This window comes from Miniopterus schreibersii, assembly GCF_964146895.1.
Source record: "Miniopterus schreibersii genome assembly, chromosome: 3".
Taxonomy (NCBI): Eukaryota; Metazoa; Chordata; class Mammalia; order Chiroptera; family Miniopteridae; genus Miniopterus; species Miniopterus schreibersii.
In genome coordinates, this window is record NC_138103.1 from 95,101,031 (window position 1) to 95,123,677 (window position 22,647).

A 22,647-nucleotide genomic window follows, 5' to 3' on the forward strand; every position below is an offset into this window, starting at 1 on the left:
CCTCCCCCGCCGCGGCCCCGCCTCCCCGCGCTGGCCCCGCCTCCCCGCGCGGGCCCCGCCTCCCCCACACGGCTTTTCCGGCGCAGAGCCCGCCCTCCTCCCATGCGGAGCCGCGGCCGCCGGCGCCGCCCCCTCCGCGCGCCCGCGTGCCGCAGCCCGCGCCGCCGGTCCCCGCCGCGCGCCGCCGCCCCGCGCCGCCGCGCCCGCTGGCTGGCCCAGTGCCGGCGCCCCGCTCCCGCCGCAGGAGGGGACCGTCAGCGGCACCGCCACCCCTGCGGCCCGGGCCCGGGCCCCTGCCCCGCCCCGGGCCCCGGCCTCGGCCCCCCGCCCGGCCGGGTGATGAAGTGTCACTACGAGGCGCTGGGGGTGCGGCGCGACGCCAGCGAGGAGGAGCTCAGGAAGGCCTATCGGAAGCTGGCCCTGAAATGGCACCCGGGTAACTACTCCGCGCCGCCGCGGCCCCTCGCCGGCCCGGCCTCGCGCCCTTTTCACCTCTGTGCCCGGAGTGAGCGGGGGCCGGCTGCGCCTCGAACTCCGCGCCCCGTACCTCCCCTCGCCCAGGAAGCCTTGCCCGGGAGCCCGTCGGCCCCTGTCCCGGCCAGGTGGCCCTGGGCTGTCCCCACCCGCGGGGACGCAGCCCGCCGCCGCCGGGCTTCACTGAGGCTCCCGGCGCCCCAGCCCTTCCCGGTGCCCCCCGCCTGCCCCCACGGGTCCCGCACCGCCTCTTGCTGGGGAGAGACCGCGTTCCTGCGCCTCGACTTGCTCCTCTCACCCCGCCGCCGACACCGGGGAGGGCGGGGGGTCAGGACTTCTCCGCCCGGGCGGCCTCCGGCTCGTCCCTGCCGAGTCCCCGCCGCTCCGGTGCCCGGGCTTTTCCTCGGCCGCCCTGAACTTGATCGCGGAATCCCTGCCACCTAAGTGTCGTCGATGGCTCCTGTCTTTCCGAGATTAAGACAGGCGCTAGTATCGCTCTTCCTTGGTGGAGTTTGTATGTTTACTTGGAAGTATGTTTGAATGGTGGTAGTCCGGGCCCGTGAGACCTGGGTAGTAGTATCAGCTTCCAGCCTGGGAAACTGAGGCAGGAGTTGCAGCTCAGCCTTTGGAGGTTGGTAAGAGGCTTTCCTATTAGCACCGATCAGTAAGCACGCTTCTAGTCTCCAGTATATGCAAGTCAGGGTAGATTCTGAATTGCTAGGACAGAGACCTCATCTCAGCCTTGCCGGAAAACATGCCTTTACACACACGACAAGTTAAATACAGGTGCAAACCAAATAGCACCACGGATATAACTGGCAGTTGGATTAATAGAATAACTAGTAATGCCCCAGGAATTCAGGAGAAGAGGGAGTTTCCACTGTGTACTGAGAGGCCATGAGGCTTCCCCTTGGCAGAAGAGCCTGGATTTTAGCTGGATCCTAGAGGAATGGAATTGGGAAAAGTGAACTTAACAGTGTGGTGGACGAAAGAAGGTGATCCAGGGGGCAGTGTGACCGAAGGCAGTGTTTATTGGAAATCTGAAAATATGGGTTAGGAGAAGAGCTGTCGGAATGGCTGGGGACCCAAAGTCAGAAGGTAATGTCTGCAGTTGATGGGACAAGTAATAAAGGCAGGCTTTTGTTACTTGAAGTTATAATGCTTACCAACAGAGGAACTGAAAAGATCTGACACATATTGGAAGGGAGGTAAGTGAGATAAATCTTCACAGCAGGAACTCAGTAGCTATCTCCAAAATTAATAAATCTCCCCAAACAGTGTAGAAATCGAGTTAGGAATTAGAAGAAAGGAACTCGTGACTGAGAAGGTGTGAGGAAGATAACTAATGCACAGATAATTTTGATGACAATATTGAAACATTTTGAGTAGCAGTTTTGAGATTAGATTGTAAAGGGCCTTGAATGCTAGGCTAAAGACTGTGAAGTTGGTTTTTCCCGTAATAGAGAGTTGAGGCTGGTTTTATTAAGACGTCCTTGGAGGGAACTATGAAGGCAACTGAGAGGATTGAAGGGGGTTGGAGACAGAAGTCAGGCAGCGTCCATCCTGGGAAGGCAAGGGCCCAGGTCAGGCTTCTGGTCAGTGCGAGGGGTAAGGCCGGATTGAAGAGATGTTGTACAGGACAAATTTCCAGAGTTGGTGATTAATTGGAAATCAGTGCAAGGAAGAAATATGCAAATATTACTAAAATACCAGTTAGCTCCTTTGAAACCAAACCTGTTAATAACCAAATGTGAATATCTTCTCAGAATGTCATAATTCATAGCATCCTAAATACTTTTTGCTTTGAAGATACTTGTACATTTAAGGTGTAGATACTCTCCCAGGAGACGCATGATTTTGATATGCTTTGCAGGCTCATCAACTTGTTAGTCTGTCACTTGACAGATGTTTAATTTCATTCCATGTACAAGGTACTATGTGAGAGGTTTTGGAGGTTAACATACGGGCCTTGCTTACAAGAATAATATGTACCTCAAGTAGAAAGGCTGCCCATCTTTCATTTAAAAAAGGAAAAGGAGATACCTTTATTTCTTTCATTGAGGACGGAGAATAAATTCCAGTAGGGTCCCCAGTACTGCCTAGTGAGATCACTCCTTGGGGAAGGCAGGCTTTCAGTAATTCATCCGATGAATGTTCCCCAGGCACTTTACTCTGTGAACGAGACAGGGGTGGTCCCTGCCCTGCTGGCACATGCAGTCTTTGGGGTAACACAGAGGAGACAGGCGATTTCAACCCGGGGAGATAAGGGCAGCATGAGGGCCAATAACAGGTGCTTATGAGCACATGTACCTGACCTGGACTGGGTTTATGTATTTGCGGGGTAGATGTGCATCCCTAGAATTGACACCTAGGTGGAGACCTAAAGTGGGAGTACAGAGAATACAGGTGGGGGGGTGAGTGGAAGCATGGCACAGTCCAGGATGGGGAAAGAGGTGAGCGTGGCCAGGTAAGTAGGAGCCAGTTCTGGAAGGTTGTGGTGACTGGATTAGATAGATTGTATTTGAACCCAAGGGCATTGGGAAGCCAGTGAAGAGTTAGAAGCAGGGTTGAGATGATAGGTTTGTGTTTTTTAAGTGTATCTCTGGCTGTCGTGGGAGAGTGGGTTGGATCAGGCAAGATTGGAGGTAGAGAGACCAGGAGGTCAAGGGACATAGAAGTGACTCAGGGTGACAACCAGGAACTGGGGATGGAAGCTCTGAGCCAAGTGCCAGAATTCTCAGTGAATAAGAGGCAGTGGTTGGGAGGTGAGTAGACAGTGAGGAGGGGAAGAAGGTGAGAAGTCCAAATGAGTCCTGGAGGAATGCTCGTTTGTCTTTCTGGTGGGTGAGTAAAGGAGTGTGGCCAGGAGGACGCCAGCTCCAGCACTAGACCTGCCCTATGAAGGCTCTGGCTGAAGGAATCTCGGGGAGCCTGGCTTCAGTCAAGGCAGGTCTTAAAAGGCACAATCTGTGGGATTTTTCAGAAGGCACTGTAAGAAGGTTTGGGAGGGAGTGGAAGAGAGCTTAGTGGATGAAGAGAAAAGCACAAAGAATAATGTGAGAATGCCTTTTAAACTTGGATGACTGATCTGCAATACCTGTGGCTTTTGAATCTGGTGAATAATAAATTATGTGGGCTTTCCATTTTTTAAATTAGTGCTTTTTAACTTCTTGCTCTTACGCGTTTAGATCTCAGTTCAACCTTCTAGTCAACCAGGTCAGGTGTATTTAACTGAAATAAAAGGCCATTTGACAGATTGAAAAAATTATTTAAGAAAGAAGCTTCAGTAAGAGATTAGATCTTATTTTCAGGCTGCACATTAACGGGTGTATGTGTTTAAGAGCTTTAGCTTTCTTCAGACTTTTTGGGGAGGAAAGAAGGGAGTGGGAAGAAACAGGACAACAAAACACAGTACTGATTAGAGGTGAAGAGGAACCACCATCTGCCACCCTACACAGTCGCCTTTTTTGTTTTGCTGGCTTTTTGTGCCATTCAGCTTTCATTTGAACTGTGCTTTTTTATGTATCTGACAAAGCTTTTAGTAATGATTTGATGAAGACATAGAAGTCATGACTGTTTTTAGCTGGAGTCTCACCTTCAAGGCATATCAGGGTTGGGTCTAGGTGCATGTGACAGGAAGCTGGCTACAGTGGCTAAACCAGGGCATTTTATTTCTTACACAACAAGAAATCCAGAGATGGCCCATCTTGGTAGCTCCAGCCACATAATGAAACCTTCAGAGACCTGGTCCATCATCCTGACCATAAGGCTTGGGTCCCTGCACAAAGTGTAAGCATTTTAGCCCCAGAGATAGATGTTTATTGCTCTCTGCCGTGGAGGTGCAGAGATAGGCAGGTGAGGCCCCGGGTAGCAGGTCTCCTCCATGAGGTCAGGTCCTTCCTCCCTCTGCTCAGCAACTCTGAGGTTGGCCCTCTCTCACCGTCCAAGGTGGCAGCTAGGGATCCCAGGCAGCAGGGTGGAAGAGGAAGGGATGAAGTAGGGACAGATTGTGTGCTACTTGCCTTTTAAAGAAGATTCTGAAAAAAACATTTTAGAATACTTATAGCTTTGTCCCATGTCCACACCTAAGCTTCAAAGAAGACTGGGAAGTGGAGTCTATTCTGGCACCAGGTGCCTACCCTGAAGCAGGGTTCAGTTATTACTGGAAGAAGGCAATGAACTAGCAGTCTCTGCCTCTAGCCTCATAATCCACCTGCAGGCATTATAATACCCTGGCTTCCGGCCGGACACGGGCAGGTTAGGGGCCTAGAATGAGTGCCACCAAAGCCTGTCCTTTCATCTGGAAAACAAAGCCTTTCCTGAGAAGCTTCACTTAGTGGACATGTGTTTATATCTGATTGGCTAAAGCTGGGTCACCTGATAACCCAGCTTCAAGAAAGTCTGGGGAAGAATTTTTAACTGGCTACATTGCTACTGTGAACAAAATCAGGGCTTTGTGAGGAAGGAGAGAATAGATACTGGGGAGGCAACTTGTTGTATCTGTCACAGTGGTAATCAGAATCTAAAATAATTACAGAAGGGCACTGAGTGTCCTGGACCACCTAAAACCCAGTTGCCACAGGACCACAATAAGATGGAATTTGGTAGTCTTAGTTGGAAATAACAGAAAAGGTAACCATAATGGCTTAAATTAGAGTTCTGTTTTGTTTTTCTTTCTCACCACAAGAAGGCTTGGAGGTAGGTGCCTGCTGGCCTGTGTCGGTGGCTCAGTAATTTCACTGTGAATCTCTTGGCTTTTCCTTCACGGTCTCAAGGTGGCTGCTGAAGCTCCAGCAGCTATGTCTACATTCAAGACAAAAAGAAAGAAGAAGAAAAGAAAATACACTACTGCACTTCATCTCATTGGTCAGAACTGTGTCACAGGGCTGTTTCTAGCAGCAGGGGAGGCTGGATAAGGTAGAATACTTGCATATCCAGCCTCCCTAGTGGAGGCTGTAAGAGAAAAGGGGGAAGGGTGTTAGATGATCTGATCTTTAGTGTCAGCCACAGAATGGAATAGATCCATGTTACAGGCATCAATTGGCTTGTCAGTAATATGAAAAATACTTAAAACTTTGTCAGCTCTAATTTCAGGATGATGTTATGTGATGATGTTGCTAAAGGCTAATGTAATTAGCTAGAGTGGTTAAATAGAGTGATAAGGAAAGGTAGTAATGATTCGCTCTGACTATCAGTGCCTGTCTCTGACTGCGTTTGAAGTGGAGGATTGTGGAGTCCCCTAAGGGATGGGAGTATGTTACCCAGAGACGAGGTGGCTGGGAGATGACCCACTGGCTCTCTTCAGATGGGCTGCACTGTGAATGTAGATTAGACTTGCATTGCATTACTCCTCGCAAATAAGTAGGCTCCAGGGATGGAGATTTTTGTCCTTTCAGTTCTAAGGGATCATGATTCTAAAATAATATTGAAAGCTTTTTGTGCGAAAGCATCTTAGCAAAAAGAGCTATGGCAAATTGCTGCCTTGAGAAAATATTGTCTCTCTTAGTTGAGCAGAAGACCATCTAAAGGACTTGGGATCCACGATAGTACCTGAGAGGAGGAGACAGGATGCCCTCAAGGGCCTTGTTCTAAGGCTGCCAGACCATTGTAGGGAATACATGTTTGTCATATTTTCTTCTAGACTCTTAGAGGGCAACTATGGAGCTGTAGTTTAAAGAGCTCTGGTGTGCTCCACAGTAGATTCAAATATTTTACTTCTCAGTATATTAGTTTTCTATTGCCATGTAACAAATGACCAGAGACTTAGGGCTTAAAACAACAAACACTGCAAACATTCATTCTATGGACTCCCAGTTTCTGAGGATCAGAGTCTGGGAACAGCTTAGCTGGGTGGTTTTGACTCAGGGTTTCTCATGAGGTTGTATCTTCACTGTCTGGGAAAACCCACTTTCAAGCTCATTCACATGGTGTTGGCAGGCCTCGGTTGCTTGCTGGCTGTGGGCCAGAGGCCTCTTTTTCATGACCTGGCTTCTCCATAGGCCACCTGAGTGTCATCATGCTATGGCAACTGGCTACTTCCAAAGTGATCCCAGAGAACCCAAGATTGAAACTGCTCTCTTGTATCAACCATCTCAGAAGTACCACACCATGCCATCCTCACTTCTCACTTTTCTGCTGCCTGCTGTTGGCCACACAGACCACCCCTGGTGACTTGGGTGGGGACCGCACAAGGTGTGATGCCAGGAGGTGGAGATCCTTGTGGGCTGGCTTGGAAGCTGGCTGCTACCCTGAGGCAAAGATGCTTTCTGAATTCCATGGTTAAGGAAGCACAGCTAAGGAAAGAATTAGTGTATCTTTTTAAAACTTTATGAGATTTATTTTGGTATATGTTAATAAGGAAGAAAAACTTAAAATATGTTGTGAACAACAGTAATCTAGCACTAAACAATAACTGTTTTCCTAACCGATTTAATTCCTAAAAAGATGATGTGCACTACTCAGGGTCTTCCATTGTGGATACTCAGGTTGAGTGCTCAGGTAGGCACCAAGGCTTCGGGAAAAGCATGGAATCTCTGCTCGAGTAGATACTTAGATTTTGATTATCAACCATCCAGTATCTCTTTGCTTTTCCCTCATTGTTTTTCTTTGTTTTATGCACTCCTCATCTGTTTATGGCATTTGTGATAGGCAAGGTCTCTTTTAGATTTTGTCTTGTACTTTTTTGATGACTGAATTTCTGTGACTTTATTTTCACAGATAAAAACCTGGATAATGCCGTGGAAGCAGCTGAACAATTTAAATTAATCCAAGCAGCATATGATGTGTTGAGTGACCCTCAGGAAAGAGCATGGTGAGCATCATGTTGTCCCTTCTATCCTAGTGTATTTTGTCTGGAAGAATTGTCAATAATGTATTAAGTTGTCAATTTAATACATTAATGGTTTTTGGTTTGTTCTGAGGCTCCTATCACTTACTCATTCTATAGAATGCAATATTTGGGTAGGAGGGAACCTGAGAAATGATTACTCCAATGCCTGATTTTATAGCTGATGACATTGCAAAGTTTGCAATGTTAGATAGTTTTAACTTTGATACTTATGAAGTGACTTCTCATTAAATGGGATCTCTTTGGTATATGACAAATTTCCTGATGTCAGACAAGGAAGAATGCTGACTTGTCCTTAAAAAACAGATACAGTATTTTAATACAAGAATTGTAATATTTTTCCTATAACTATATATGAAGAACTTGAGTTAAGCTTCTACATCTGTGACAGACACTTTTACTAATGATGACCTGGTCATTTAATATCATTTCCAAACAATTTCTGTGTTGGGAGTTCCGAGTTTCCAGAGTCTTGATGGACTTTTTGCCACAAAAGGATAGGTGTTGAGCCCTGACATAACTGCAGGATCCTGCTGTTCCATCCACAGCGCAGGTGGTACCCATGCTGCGTATTAGTCTTCTGTGTGTCAGTGTGCTCACAGCTGGCTTCCAGAGAGAAAGGCTCTAAAGAAAGTTCTCTAAAATTGCCTTTTAGATGGAAATCAGAGAAAATCCTACATTTTTTCTCCTCCCAAGGAACTTGGAGATCTGGCCTTGGAAATGCTTTTGCCTTCCTTTGGGAACTTTGAGATTCTTCCTGATTTCCTTTTACTCTGGCCTCTTCTCTAGATCTTGGGTTGTTTTCTTGCCCAGGGATTCTCTTGTGTCTTTATTTAAAGCCCCTGCCTGTTCCCTCTGCTGTTGTGTGGAAGCAGTACTGCACACTGGCCAGGAGGGAGCAGAGTCCTTCCAGTGCAGACATCTGATTTTGAAGTCTACTTTGCTGCTTACAGGCTTCACGATTATGGACAACAAGCTATTTTATGTCACTGAGCCTCAACTTCCTGTTGTAGCAAACAGGAATATCAACTAACTTTACAGAGTTATGTGGTGTAATTGCATGTGTATGAAACTACTAGATTGTTTACATATACATAGCAAGAGTCTTATTGGTACATGTTGCTAAATTCTCAGATCCCAAATGTATAATTAGTCTGTGGACCAGATTATTTCCACTAGTACTCTTTCCAATAATGTTTCTTTCCTGTAGGCATGCAGCTACCTTTCTGGGAGGGTCATGGAAATTTCCTGGCTTATGAAATTCGCTTGTTCATGTGGCCTAGTACTGTGTAATGCCTAGAGTGGATTAGTAGTTGTAGTCATAGTTTTAATCAGCAGTTCTGTGAAAGGTTGTGTTTTCATGTTGATGATTTTCTTAAGGTTTTTGGTTGTGGGTTGGACACATTAAAATATACAATAATAGCAGTTAGGTGGTTTCAGAGTAAAAGTTCCTTTTGAATTCTGTGTACTTAGCCTTCACTGATGATGCTGATTTCTTCATCTATTTAGGTATGATAATCATAGAGAGGCCCTGCTTAGAGGTGGGCTGGATGGAGAATATCAAGATGACAGCTTAGATTTGCTTCACTATTTCACTGTCACCTGTTACTCTGGTTATGGAGATGATGAGAAGGTAAGGCTCTCAGCGACACAGAGACTTCTGTAATAGAAAGTGAACCAGTGTTCATTTTGAAAACTAAGAAACACTGCCTTCATATTTAAACTATCAGGATATTAAAAACCTCCAGTTGGAACATAACTGAACTCACAGTGACAGAGCTTGGGGCTGTAATTCTTCAACAGGAGAGTTTTTCACATTTCATTGTAAGATCTTATTCTGTGATTAGACTATAGTGTTAAGAATTTGTGTTTCTATTGCCTGTTTTCTAGGGCTTTTATACAGTGTATCGCAGCGTTTTTGAAATGATTGCGAAGGAAGAGCTGGAATCGGTGTTGGAAGAGGATGCTGAGGATTTCCCGACCTTTGGAGACTCCCAGAGTGACTATGATACGGTGAGACATGCGCGGCCGTTTTACGCTTAGCACTGATCAGCGTGTCTTGCTATTTCTTTATTTTAAAAAACTGGATTCTAGTTCTCAGTCCTATCCTGTGACTTTCTTCTCTCTTCCTTCCTGGTAGTCTCCCTTTTTTTACTTTTTCCTCCTAATTGACTGCAATCCGATCCAGTTAATTTCCTTGTTAAATTCATACCCAGTAGTTATTTATTTTGTTTAAAGCCTTAGAAGGATTGTCATCTTCTCCTTTGATTAATAGTAACGTGGTAAATACGAAGGACGAAAGATGTTTTGCATCATTCATACCTGCTGCCTTACTAAAAGAGTCTAAGTAAAAAGCTGGCGCCTTACCTACTTTCCTTGTCACTAGGTGGTCCACCCTTTCTACGCGTACTGGCAGAGCTTCTGCACGCAAAAGAACTTCGCTTGGAAAGAGGAATATGACACCCGGCAAGCTTCCAACCGCTGGGAGAAACGCGCCATGGAGAAAGAAAACAGAAAGACTCGAGACAAAGCAAGGAAAGAGAAGAATGAGCTTGTCCGCCAGCTGGTAGCTTTCATTCGCAAGAGAGACAAAAGAGTGCAGGCGCATCGGAAGCTGGTGGAGGAGCAGAACGCAGAGAAGGCCCGGAAGGCCGAAGAGATGAGGCGGCAGCACAAGCTAAAGCAGGCCAAGTATGGAACGCCCAAACGCGAGCCGGGTGCTTCCCTACGTGGGGTGCGGCCCCAGGGGGTGTCGGTAGATACCAGACGTTGTGCTTTCACGTCGGGTTAAACCATCATCCTGGCTTTACCTTTTTTTTTTGTCCTGGTTTCACCTTTTTTTTGTGCAGTGGTTTTTCATCTACTGTGAAACAAAACTGTCCTTGAATTGGATGTTTTCCTTCCAAGGCCCTTTATATTCGAGATCCTTTCCAGACTCTTAATAAAATTTAGTAGTAACTAATGGTAACTGAGCTCTTACTGTGCACAGGGCTTTGCTCTCAATGCTTATGTCACAACAGTTCTGGAAGTAAGTTCTGGGTTGTATCTTCGTTCTTTTGGGAAATGAAGTGGACGGGCCCAAGATCACATGGCTAGTCAATTGCAGAGGCGGGGATTGGACCCAGGAAGTCAGTCCAGTGCCCTTGCTTTTAACCACCACGCAGTCCTGCCTCTGTTGGTATCCTCTTAGCTACGTAGGTCATTCTGGTGCCTTTAAAGTTTTGTTGTTTTTGAGTTACTGTAAAAGCATTGTGTGCAAAGCAATATAGCATTCTTTAAAAAACTACTTTAAAATGCTACCTGTCCCACCCCTCATCTTTTGAAAATGAGCACTTTACTTGACACTTATGACTTAAAATCACTTGCTAAGAGTTATGTGTTTCAAAACCCATTATCTAGTCGAGCGATTAAAATCAACTGTGACAGCTAACAGATTTAAAGTGATTTTGCCCGTTTTAACTCAGCACAGGTTTTAAGTTTGTGAGCATCAACAACACGGGAGGAAGAAGCTCTCTAGGGGATGCATTTTAAGCCTAAAGAGTAAGTAAAGCCAATGCGGAGACTGTGCTATTTGTGTCTAGACTGGCAGAGCAGTACAAGGAACAGAGCTGGATGACGGTGGCGGACCTGGAGAAGGAGCTCCGGGAGATGGAGGCGCGGTATGAAAAGGAGTTTGGGGACGGATCAGAGGAAGACGAGGTGGAGGAACATGAGCTCAAAGATGGACGGGATGGTAACTTTTTCCGTTCATTAAGAAACTTGACGTAAATGTTCTTGTGCACAGGGCTGCACTCAGGATGCTCACAGGTGCCAGGAAAGGGATAAGACAGCAGAATGGAGAGTGCAGGAGGAGAAACCCGGAGAATGCCCAGTTTCCGCCAGAGTTTTCATGTTTGTTTGGTTTTCAAGCTTAGCTGGAAATCTAGATTTTTATATGACATCTCCCAATATTTAGATGTGGCAGGTAATTAGAAGGAAACAATATTGTATGGCCCAAGGAAAGGTAGGCTATTGAAACAGTCTAATTCTGATAATTTGATTAATAAACTCCTTTCTGATCATGTTTTAAACATTTGATTAACAAACTTTTCTGACCATGTTTTAAACAATTTGTGCTTCTGGCTGTATAAATATATTGACAAATGGGCATATTGATAGGTGTGACCAACTGGTTATTTAAAAAAATGCTTTTAAGTAGTAGGTCAATTTTAATAGCAGACCTTTCCAGAAAAGCTGATACTGGGTCTGTATATAAATTCTTCCTCTCATTTCTGACTTTGTAGATTGACTCTTGGTGTGCTTAAATGTTTGTTTACAAATGTGCTTTTTCAGACTAATAAACCAAATGATAAAATGACAAACTTTTATTTATTCAAAATGATTAGGAAATGGAATGTTTTATTAATGAGTAAGAAGTATGTGTGAAAGTACTTTGAAAATTAAAAAGTACTCTACAAATGTGAGGTGGTGTAATTATGTAGAGTTTTACAATTTATGAAATGCTTTCACATACAAGGTGTCTTGCTAGCACTCTGACAGTAGCCCTTAAGTAGAGGTTTTGCTCATAGAATTAGTTGCATTTTCCTGATGAAGAAACTTAAGATCCTGAGAAACTATGGCATATGCTTGAGAGCATATGACCATTTTTAGAGTCAGATTTTGACTTTAGATCCAGCATTCTTTGGTAACTATTTGATTAATCAAAGTTTATTTCATGTATATGATATATTGAAAGTGTACACATAATTGGAAAATAATACCATATACTAAACATTGGATGTATTTTGATAATTTATGATTTTAAAGAGCCTGGTCTTCCGAATCATATTAACATCCCTTCGTATAAAGAACCATTCTGTAGAATAGAGAAGAGATGCCTTGGGATCTTTACTGATCCCATAATAAATCCCAGATGGCAGTCAGTTTACTTTTTTATTTCTTATAGAGTATAGTATTGTGCAAAGACTTTATTGTGCATTTTAGTTGCTTAAATTTTTGGACTATATTAATAGTAATTATTCCATTGTAGTAAATCTTCACGCTTATAAAAAAAGCCTGTAGAGGCAATGTTAAACTTTAAATGTAATATGCTATTTTGTGATTTGTTTAATAATGATAGAATGTTGTAAGCTTAAGTTTATTTAAACATTCAAGAGTAGATTACAGTTATAAATGTGATTGTATAAAATCTTGCTCAAGAGGTAAACTAAAAAACTTTGTTGAAAAACTGCTTTGCGGTAGAACTATGAAAGTAACATTTGATTTTCTGAACTTAGCTCACTCCCAAGGTTTTGAGAATTTTTTTTGTCTTCTTCTAAGTAGGCTTAAGAAAAGAACTTGAAAGCTAAAGAAAAAGTGATTTATTTATTTCTTATAATTTAGTGCTGCTTTTACAGGTAAACTCAAATCATGGTAGTGTTATTTGTTGTTGTGTGTTTTTTTGTAAGGAAATATTTTATTTCTAATTTGTGTCCAACTGTAGATCCTTACGAAAGAGATGTAGTTCATTAGCGTGTTTTAGATTTATGTTCTTAACTGTTGGCTTCCTTCCTGCAGGTAAAGATAGCGATGAGGCCGAGGACGCGGAGCTTTATGAGGGACTGTACTGCCCGGCATGTGACAAATCTTTCAAGACGGAAAAGGCGTAAGTGTAACATCTTTGAACTCACCTTTTCTTTTGAGGGGAAGTATATGCAGCTATACCAGCCTCCTTGCCCATGTGACTCTGCCTTTGAAAGTCCTGAAAAGAAAACGCTGTTAACAGTAGCTCACTAGTCCTCATGGGTCATCCTGGGGGAGGAAGAATAGTTTGTACCAGCAGGTCAGCCTGTTGGACCCATTCTCAGTCATACCAGTGTTCCTGTGCAATAGCTGCTTTACATGTAAACACGTACACTGTCTTCAGAAAGAAATGTTGCTTTTTATTGGCAAGGAAGGCATATCACACGAGCAAGGAGGCTAGACTGAAGCTCATGATCTCTTTCTGCTGTTGGTGGCTGACTCACTTCCAGCATCACCCTCCCATACAGGCCATTGCTGCCAACCTAGGACATTTGCTGAAGTGGGAGGTAACTAGCCTGAGGGAAAAGAGGGAGTTGGGGAGGGGAAAGGCACAGGCCTGCCCCTTGGAGGGAGAGCAGGAAGGACTTTATCTTCCGGAACATTGATGGAGAGAAGTATTAAAATGGGTACTGTTATAAAGAGTAACAGTAAAGAATATGGGAGAAAAAGTAGAATCACCAAGGGAAAAAGAAACAAAACACACAGTAAAGAGAAAGGAGACCAAAGGGTAGAAATGAAGGTGTGGGAGTCAGAGATGATCTCACTGGATGACCCCTCTGGGGAAAGGCATAGAGCAGTAGGAGAAGTGGGGAGAGGTGGAGAAGTTAGAAACAGGAGGGGGAGGGAACAAAAGCAACAGTGAAGGAAGTTTTTAAAAATCATTGTTTATTTGGAAGTAATGTCAGACTTACAGACAAGTTGCAAGAATAGACTCTAGAGCACCCGATGCACCCTTTGCCCACACTTTCCCCATTGTGTGCTTGTTTTCCCTCAGTACACACAGCTTTTCTTGAGCAACCTGAGAGTAAGTGACATACTAATGCTCCTAAGGACATTCCCTCACAGAGTACAGCTATCAACTTGGGGAACTGTGTAACATTGATATGGTGCTTTTATCTCATTTCCTGTCCATATTCCACTCTTGTCAGGTGATCCTTTATTAGTGTCCTATGCAGCATCTTTCTCACTTCGATCCAGGATCCCGTCTAGGATCATGTACTGCATTATTGTCTCATTGAATCTGGCCCAGTTCCCTTGTCTATGCCATTGATATTCCAGAATATGGGCCCTTGAAAATTTTTTTTAATAGAGTTTTTCTCATTTTGGATTCGTTTCCTCACGATTAGGGTCAAGTTTTGCAGGCCCAGCTGGGATACTATATAAACATGTTCTCAGGATTTCATGTCCGGAGGCACATACATCTGTCTGCCCCTCATTGGTGGTGATCACTTTGATCACCCAGTCAAGGCACTATCCAGTTTTTCCACTGTGAAGTTAGAATGTTTTCCCTGACAACAAATTTTTTCTTATAGCATATTTAATCTGTGGGGAGACACTTTAAAACTATCTTGCTCTTCATCAAAAGTTCTTAGATTTAGATCCCACTGAGGGTTTTGGCTTTTACCAGTCTGCACAGTGATGGTCCCAAAATTAGGCTTATCCAGTGCCAGTGCTCCTGCATTGTCATCATCATGTGGCTTTCAGCTATAAGCAAGAGCTTCCATTTCCCTGTTTACCTGTGTGTTGTCAGTGAATTTATGAATTTTTCAATGTTTTATAATTCATTACTGCCCTTTTCATGCTCCAATTTTTCTAGCAGTGGTTAGCGAGAGTTCCTTCAACCTTGCCCCTGTGTCCTTTGACATGTCCCAGTCATATTTTTGAGCACTATCTTTCTGGCAAAAGATGTTTCAATTTTCCAAGGAACCTTGGTCTGAAGGACAATGTTAGTGGGGAAGGAGAGCAGCAACCCAAACTAGAAAACGAAAATTTGAACAGATGAGATAAAGTTGACAGAGATGCAAGCTTCCTACTTTCTAGCTTATTTAACTCTCTCAGCCTAAGTGTTGTCAACTCTGTTTTGTAAAGGGTTACTTAGTTGTCCATGGGGCACAGTTTTACAGGGGTACACATGTGTCTGAAGTCGCTTTTAGGGTGTTGGGAGTGAGAAGGGAGATCCCTTCCGAAAAGGTGAAAGACAGCTGTTGATAAAAGCAAAAGGAGGTAAACTACTCTTATACATCAAGACCTCACGTCACTGTCTCTCAGGTCCAGGGTAGCTTCCTGTTAAAGTTAGATTGTTTGTTGTGTAATATCCCAGTGATGCCTCAAGGCCCATAGCACACCCGGGAACTTATAACACTTAGCAAATAATTAGTGATTAAGATGAAAGAGTGGAGAAGGCTTGAATTTTAAGAATTGGAAAATAAAAATAATAGAGAATTTGAAGAAAAAAGTAGGGAGAACGTGCATAGGCCAAAGGAAGGAGGGGAGCATTCTGGGGTACAGGAAAAAGAATGGAGTCCTGGGTTTCCAGTGTACTTGGGTGTAAGAAATCCTGAGAGTTCTGTCTCTCTTCATAGTGTCACTACCATTCTGCTTATTTCAGGGTGGGGAATGTCCAGCCCGCAGGCCGTATATGCCTGTGAAATCACTTGGTCTGGCCCTGCCAAGGCAACCGCAGGCGGGACTCAAAATTCAGTAAATCTAGGAGCTTTTCTCATAGCTAATTTTTAAGTTGATAATTTTGTATGGCCCTCGAATGATGTTACAGATATCCAAATGGCCTGTGGCAGAAAAAAGGTTCCCCACCCCCTGGCTTAGTTGATCAGAAAAGAGTAAATTGTAACTGGGTTGCACATGTCCAGTTATGTCGGATTGTTCTTTCAGCATGCGGAATCACGAAAAATCTAAGAGACATCGGGAAATGGTGGCCTTGTTAAAACAGCAGCTGGAGAAGGAGGAAGAAAACTTTTCAGGCTCTCAGGCTGACGAGAGTGTATTGGATGCCAATTCTGAGGAGGAAGTGGAGGGCGCACCCAAACTAAGGTACTTCTAGGGACGCCGCAGGCGCACTGTGACCCCGAGCGCGCGTTTAAATGCTCCTGTAGCTCAAGTCACTCTGTTTGCCAGTATTTTCTGCATTTCTTCCAGTTAAGGGAACTTTATAGTATTGAGATGGGTAAAGACATGAGTGAAATAGAATTTTTCCAGACTATATTATGAATATATGTAGAAGCAGTTTCATACCTAGATAATTGATATGCTAATTACTATCAATTGAACTGTTTATAATTTTCTAAAATAATAATGTGAACATTTTCTTTTCCTTTTAATACTTTATGGTATTAATAATTTTAATTTTTGCTTCTCTCTGTCACTAGTGTTTTAGTATTTTTCTTTTTACTTCATATGTCTTCACAAAGTCAAGTACTTGACATTTTGATTTATATTTGTCCTTAGGCTTTCTAAAAAACAAAAGAAAAAGAAACAGAAACCAACACAGGTATGTTAAAAAGTTTCATCAATATTAAATATCAAATATAGAGTTGTAGTGCTCTTGTTTGTTCAGTATAATCTGTATTAAGGAAAAGGACTTTTGCACTCATTTTATGTTGATTGTAAAACAAAAGAAATTGAAAATATTTTCTTTTTTTAGTCCCCTCTCTTCTACATATGTAGCTAATTTATTTAATTACTATTGTCAGTGTGTTTAAAAATTTTGCATGTGGAAGTCACCTAATACTAATTAGCTAAGTGACCATATTTAAAAAAATATCTGGACACGCGACATCTGGGGATTGATCGTTGTATAACCAAGTTTGTTCTGCCGGGAGCATAATTGAAATTTTGCAGTAATTGTGATTATTGAAAGAATATTTGTTGATATTTCTCAGGAATTTAAGTAGTTTAAATATTTCAAATCCCGGGTCCAAATTCAAGAATTGCAGCCCTCCCTCAGTATCTGTGGGGGAATTGGTTCCAGACCTCCCACAGATACCAAAATCCATGGATGCTCAAGTCTCTTGAATAGAACGGCACAGAACAAAGCATACAGTCTACCCTCTGCATCTGCAGGTTCCCATCCAGCTGGTTGAATCCGATGATACAAAACCTGCTGATACACTGGGCTGACTACTTTTAAATTAAAAAGGGAGTCTATGGATATATGTGTGTAACAGTCTTGTGGATGTTTTTGAATCTATAAAAACAAAATGAACTTGTCCATTTTACTAAGGATATTTGATAGTTCTAAAGGGAATGAAATTGATTTCTGTGCTATTTTCATATAATCTAATTATGTTAGCTTATATTAAGTATTAAATGTTATAGTTATTTTTAATAACTGAAAATGTTTTAATGAAAACCTAGGTAATACACTAAAAATTTTTCATAAAACCTTAGATTTGGTTTATCCAAATAGTTATAATATACTCGATAATTTTTACCTGTTTCATACTCCAAAAATGATATATGACACGAGTTAACCCCTGTTAAAATTGTGACTTGGAACTTTTTGTTTCAAATATAAAACCACAAAGCAAGTTGTATGTTCTTTGTATGAAATGACTCATGTCATCTTCCATCCAAACACACTACAGCCGTTAGTTAGAAGCCTGTCTCTCTGTGTGTGGGGGCCAGAGCCACTAGACTATGGACCAAGGAAAGTGGTGAGGGATTTGCCCTAACCCAGGCCCACCTCATCTGGAGCCCTGAAGGGCTGGCTAATAAAGAAGACTGAATGATAAATACATGCGTTTGTGTTCTCACCCATGAAAGTGCTTCAGTTTGCCACCCCATTTTTCCTTCTATAGCTTTATTCCTTGATAATACTTACTATTTATGATTCCTGACTATATCAGGGAGAAAACCCCAGAGAAAGACCTAGTTGTATATATGTAGCACTATTCCTGATATTTCCTAAGTTCATTTTGAAGGGGAAGGTAGTATGAGACAGGTAGATTAAAAAGCAGGAAGCAGAAAATACTGAGAATTGTGAAATATCAGGTAGGGAGAGCATTCATGTTTTAAAATGATCTTGATTTAAGTGGAGTGTCCTTAGGGCTTTAAGATCTTGAATTCAAGTGACTTCTTCATTGCTGAGGAGTGTCAGGGCCGGGTGCACACACCTGAAGATACCCTCCAACCAGGCACAGGCTGTTATCATTACTTATTATCACTATTTGGCAACATGACATAAGAAGCCAGTGTTATTATAGTATTTATTTTGTAATGCATGCATGTTACTACCTAGAATTATGATGATAATTTCATTGCAAATGGAGCTGGAGAAGGAGTAAAAGTTGATCCAGAAGATAACTTAGATCAAGAGAGTGCCAAAGAATTAGCAGACAGTCCCCAAGAAAGTGTCAGTGTCACAGAGACTGTTCAACTGTGTGATGACCCAAAAAGTGAAGCTAAAAGGTAAGTCAGTGGTGCGTGTGGTCTTCTTTTTACTTAGTACTGGCAGTGAGGAGACCTTTTCATGTATCAAATAGAATCTCCTTTCCCATGGCGATGGGGTGAGTTGGATGTGTCTGTCGGTGTGTATACATCCAGATGTGCATACAGATGAAGCATGTTGGAAAGAGAGTGCTAGAGGAATGTTCTCGGCCATTTCAGCAACAAGGCCAAAGTCACAAAGAGGCCACTTTGATCCAGCTATTGTTTCCCGCATCCTGCTGAGGTCCTCCTTTATTCCTGCATCAGTCATCCTTGACCTCACATGAGAACAAGGCTACTGATGAGGCTGTGCCCCACACACTGGAGCATCACTGACCTAGCCCATGGCTGTGACAGTCGCCCTGTGTGGAGCCCCACAGTGAGTTCACTGTCTCCACCCTCCTGTGTTCCTCTGGAGCAGAATTACTTCTTACACCTTGAGGAAAGAGCTGAAGAGTAAGTAGCCTCAGGTCACTGTCACAGGACCTTGTAAAGGAGTTCAAGTGACAGAGGAGAGTGGGAGCCTGATTGAAAATGCTCAGCTCTGGAGCAGCAATGCAGGCACAGTGGAGTGTCCTTTGGGCTTTAAGGACTTGAATTCAAGTGACTTCTTCACTGCTGAGGAGTGTCAGGGCCACACACACACATACATGTCCAGTGCCTTTCTGGGGCACCCTTCTGCTGCTGCTCTCAGCTTCCTGATGCTGGCCACCTAGTGAGAAGTTCTTCATTAAAAAAAGTGTGTGTATCTAGAGTACTTTAAAAAAAATAAACCTCTTGGGTATTGGCTCCAGGGATGCAGCTGCTGTCTTTCATAATATGATAAATTGGTCTCCAGTATTATCCTAAGTTTTCTTGGTTGTATTTGTGGCATGTCTGTGATGATATTTTGTAAACTGATAACTATTAATCTCTAGCCTTTTATGCCATATGTCCTTCTCTCGATGCTTTCAAAGCTGGCTGGATTCCTTGCAATGTGTTCCACCCTACTAAGCATCTGTCAAATGGATAGGCATAGCTCAGAGATGTTGCGGGTGTGGTTCCAGACCACCACAGTAAAGCTAGTTGTAATCTTTTTCTGGTGGAGGGGCTTGCCTTCAATTTGTAGAAAACACAACATCTGTGAGGCACAATAAAACGAGGTTTGCCTGTATAGGACATTGAACTTAATACAGACTTGTGGTTTCTGCTTGAAGAATAGCACGGCAGAATTATCATAACTCATCCCTTATAACCCATCCTGTCTGTTCTGTAAATATAGTTGCACTTGGATTTTCCGTAAGAATGAGGTTGGCACAAGTGAGGGAAAGTATGAAATGCCTAGGGAAAGTTAAAATTCACGTAGAAGATTGAGAAGAGGAAAGTTCAGGAGTTAAAGTGGACTAGGAGGAAACTCACTCTACTGGGTTAAAAGGTCCGGGGGGAAAACCTACCAGATCAGCAGAAAGGACAAAGCTTTTAAGAAAAAAAAATTCTTTATGTTGAACAGATTTAATTTTATGAAAAGTGCATTATAGTGTCTCTGTTTTTCTCATTTCATTTCATTGTGAAACTGTTGGGATGTTTACCAGACTGGGTCAGGTTCAGGAAGTTGTGTTTGGGGGAACCATACTCTATGTCCTGCACTATTTGTGAGTAGTACTGGTTGGCTGTGAAGACGGTTTGCTTTAATAAATGGAATATTAAGTGGTTTGCTTTGTAACAAAAACACATAGTGTGAAAATTTAGAGAATCTGAGGGGCCTTGTTTTAGCTTATGTTTCAACTGTTTTAAGTAAATTTCTTAATTTTTGTGTTAAATCTGATATATAATGTGATCTCTAAGGTTACTCTTTAAAGCTGTTTATTTCAAATGTGAAAATTAATCAACATGGCTATTAAAATTAATGAATTGGCCCTTAAAGTCCATGTCATTCTTTTGAATCTTCTTGGGAGCAAAATGGACCATTAGAAGGGGTGCATTATTATTGGATTATGCTGATTTCTTTTGTTTATTTTCCAGTGTTCCTAAACCCAGAGGAAAGAAAGCCAAAGATACGAAAAAATCTGTCAGAGTATCTGCTGAGCCACAGACAATGGTAGGTCAAAGTCACATTGACATCTCTTTAGTGGACCTTCTTTAAACAGCATAATCTAAACTCTTATTTCCAGTTCTAAAGATGTAAGTGTATTCGGTCAGCCCTCTGCACTTGCTAATAGTTGTGGATCTGTCAACACTTTTCCTGGACAAATGTAGAATTTATACATGTGCTGCCATCATTTTTTTCTTTAAAGTAAAGGGGGGCACATTGGAAATACCAGCTTGTATAAACAGTTACTATTCTGTTTTCCATTACTTTGAAATCTCAAGCCTTGGTCTAGTCCACGGGGGGCTTGCTATTCAGTGTCTCAGGCCTCCTAAGGTTGATGGTGTTGGTTAATGGGACTTAACTTCCATATGGCACTGCTCTCAGATAACACTTGCTTTTATTTATGATTCTTTCCCCTCTCAGAGTGACGTTCTTATGAGCTGTACAACCTGCCATAGCGAGTTTCCATCTCGGAATAAACTATTTGAGCATCTAAAGGCCACAGGTCATGCAAGAGCACCTTCGTCATCTTCTCTAAATGGCATAACAAGTAGTCGAAGCAAGAAAGAGAAACGCAGAAACAGATAGACATTCTGTCAGCGCCTTTTCTTTTTGATTGTCTTTAGATTTTGAAACCAAAAACTGAACTGAAATCATCTAAAGTTAAAATTTCAGTGATCTGCAATTTATTGCATTGTGGAAGATTATTTTTTACCTTGTAAAAACATTTTTCTGTTTAATATATATTTTTAAACATTTCCATTAGTGACTGAATTCTACTGTTGCCATCTGAGTGGACTTGAATATCTCAGAACAGGTAAATACTGTAAAGTGTGCATTCTTGATTTCTGTGGGCTCTTGCGGGCAGAAATGTACAGGGAGAATTAAATTATTTTAACACATACAAATGCCCCTTTCTGTTTTATTTTCTGAATTTCCCATTAAGTATTTTTATATGATTTAATGCTTTTGTCGTCAACTCTAGATTGTTTTAAAATTTTCATAGATTTTTTCCCATCTGATTCCATGACTCCAGTTCTAATTTTAAAATTCCTTCTAAAGAACCTGTTGTTGATTACTGTATTTTTCCCTCAAGGATAATGAAAGATAAGAACTACGTGACCACACTTGGGTGTGTTTCAAGAATAATGTCTCTCTGAGGTGTAATTACACTGATTTGATTTGGGATGCTACTGGTAATTATCAGCAAGATACATTTTGGTTTCTTGCTCTGATCTGGATTGTGGAGGTGGAAGCAAGTTAATGTACACTGCGCTTCCTCCCCAGGCGCAGTGACAGCTGTGGAGTGTGATGGATCATGGTAGCAGATGGTTTAGAATTTATACTGACACTTTAACAGGGAATATTCTGCCTTGGGCTTTTTCTTCACTATTTTCAGAAATTATTTTATTTTGTTTTTTTACATCATTCAGTGGAGTAAAACTTTTTTAATGAAAGATGTTTGAATAGGGCTGATGTTCATGCTAGCTGTTCTGCAGCAAAGATGAATATTAAATCCAAAGAAATATGGAGAATCATTGTGAGTGTGGTCAAGCATATGTTCAGTGGTGAGTCAGTTTTTAGGGTTGACTAAATAGGCAATTCTTTTAATTGGTCTTAAAAGTAACTTTGAACTCACTAGCTTGAAATACATACTTTCTGTTCAGTGAAGTTATTTCTCTTCTCTTGTCCTTGAATTTTCAAAGGAAGGACTCTTCAGTTATGGGTAGACTTGAGAACAAGTCCCTGCTGTCAAGGTCTTTTCTGAAAGCCTCACGGGTAGTACTGATGTGGCTCATCTGTGATGGACCTGAACACGTGCTTTCATAACCTAATTTGTCATTTTTTCTATTTCACTTAGATATATATATATTTCTTTACCTTCTTCCCTTTCTATGTCTGTTGAACTTCCATCACTAATTCCTCCTAATTGTTTTTCCCCCTCTTTCTTGGCCCCTTCAGGGGAAATACTGGTCAGATTTCTCTTTGGTCTCTTCCATCCCCATCTGAACACTCCACCTCCCTCTAACTTAAACTAGATGAATTGCCTGTAATTATGAAATAGGAATATTAATGAACAGGCAGACCTATTAGTCACATGTTGTGCAGTAAAAAGTACGATGCCATCTTGAAAGGCAGAGAAGGTCCTGCAGATGCCCTTCAGAAAGAAAGGTTGCTGTTTTGGGCAAAGAAGGCATAGCAGAAACATTTTTTGGGCAGGCAATCTGGCAGTGTGGATCAATACTTTAAATGG

The 22,647-nt window shown here is 42.3% G+C and overlaps 1 protein-coding gene across 1 annotated transcript; it reads left to right on the forward strand.

Annotated features, from left to right (window-relative positions):
- The first annotated feature begins 201 nt into the window (after positions 1-201).
- Positions 202-21,927, forward strand: DNAJC21 (DnaJ heat shock protein family (Hsp40) member C21). The gene is made up of 12 exons (XM_081133217.1): positions 202-436; positions 7,192-7,285; positions 8,831-8,954; positions 9,212-9,334; positions 9,708-10,012; positions 10,903-11,054; positions 12,878-12,965; positions 15,773-15,931; positions 16,346-16,388; positions 18,138-18,307; positions 20,327-20,402; positions 20,817-21,927. The coding sequence occupies exons 1-12, from the start codon at positions 340-342 to the stop codon at positions 20,979-20,981; spliced, it is 1,596 nt and encodes a 531-aa protein (XP_080989343.1). The 5' UTR covers positions 202-339; the 3' UTR covers positions 20,982-21,927.
- The last annotated feature ends 720 nt before the right edge of the window (positions 21,928-22,647 follow it).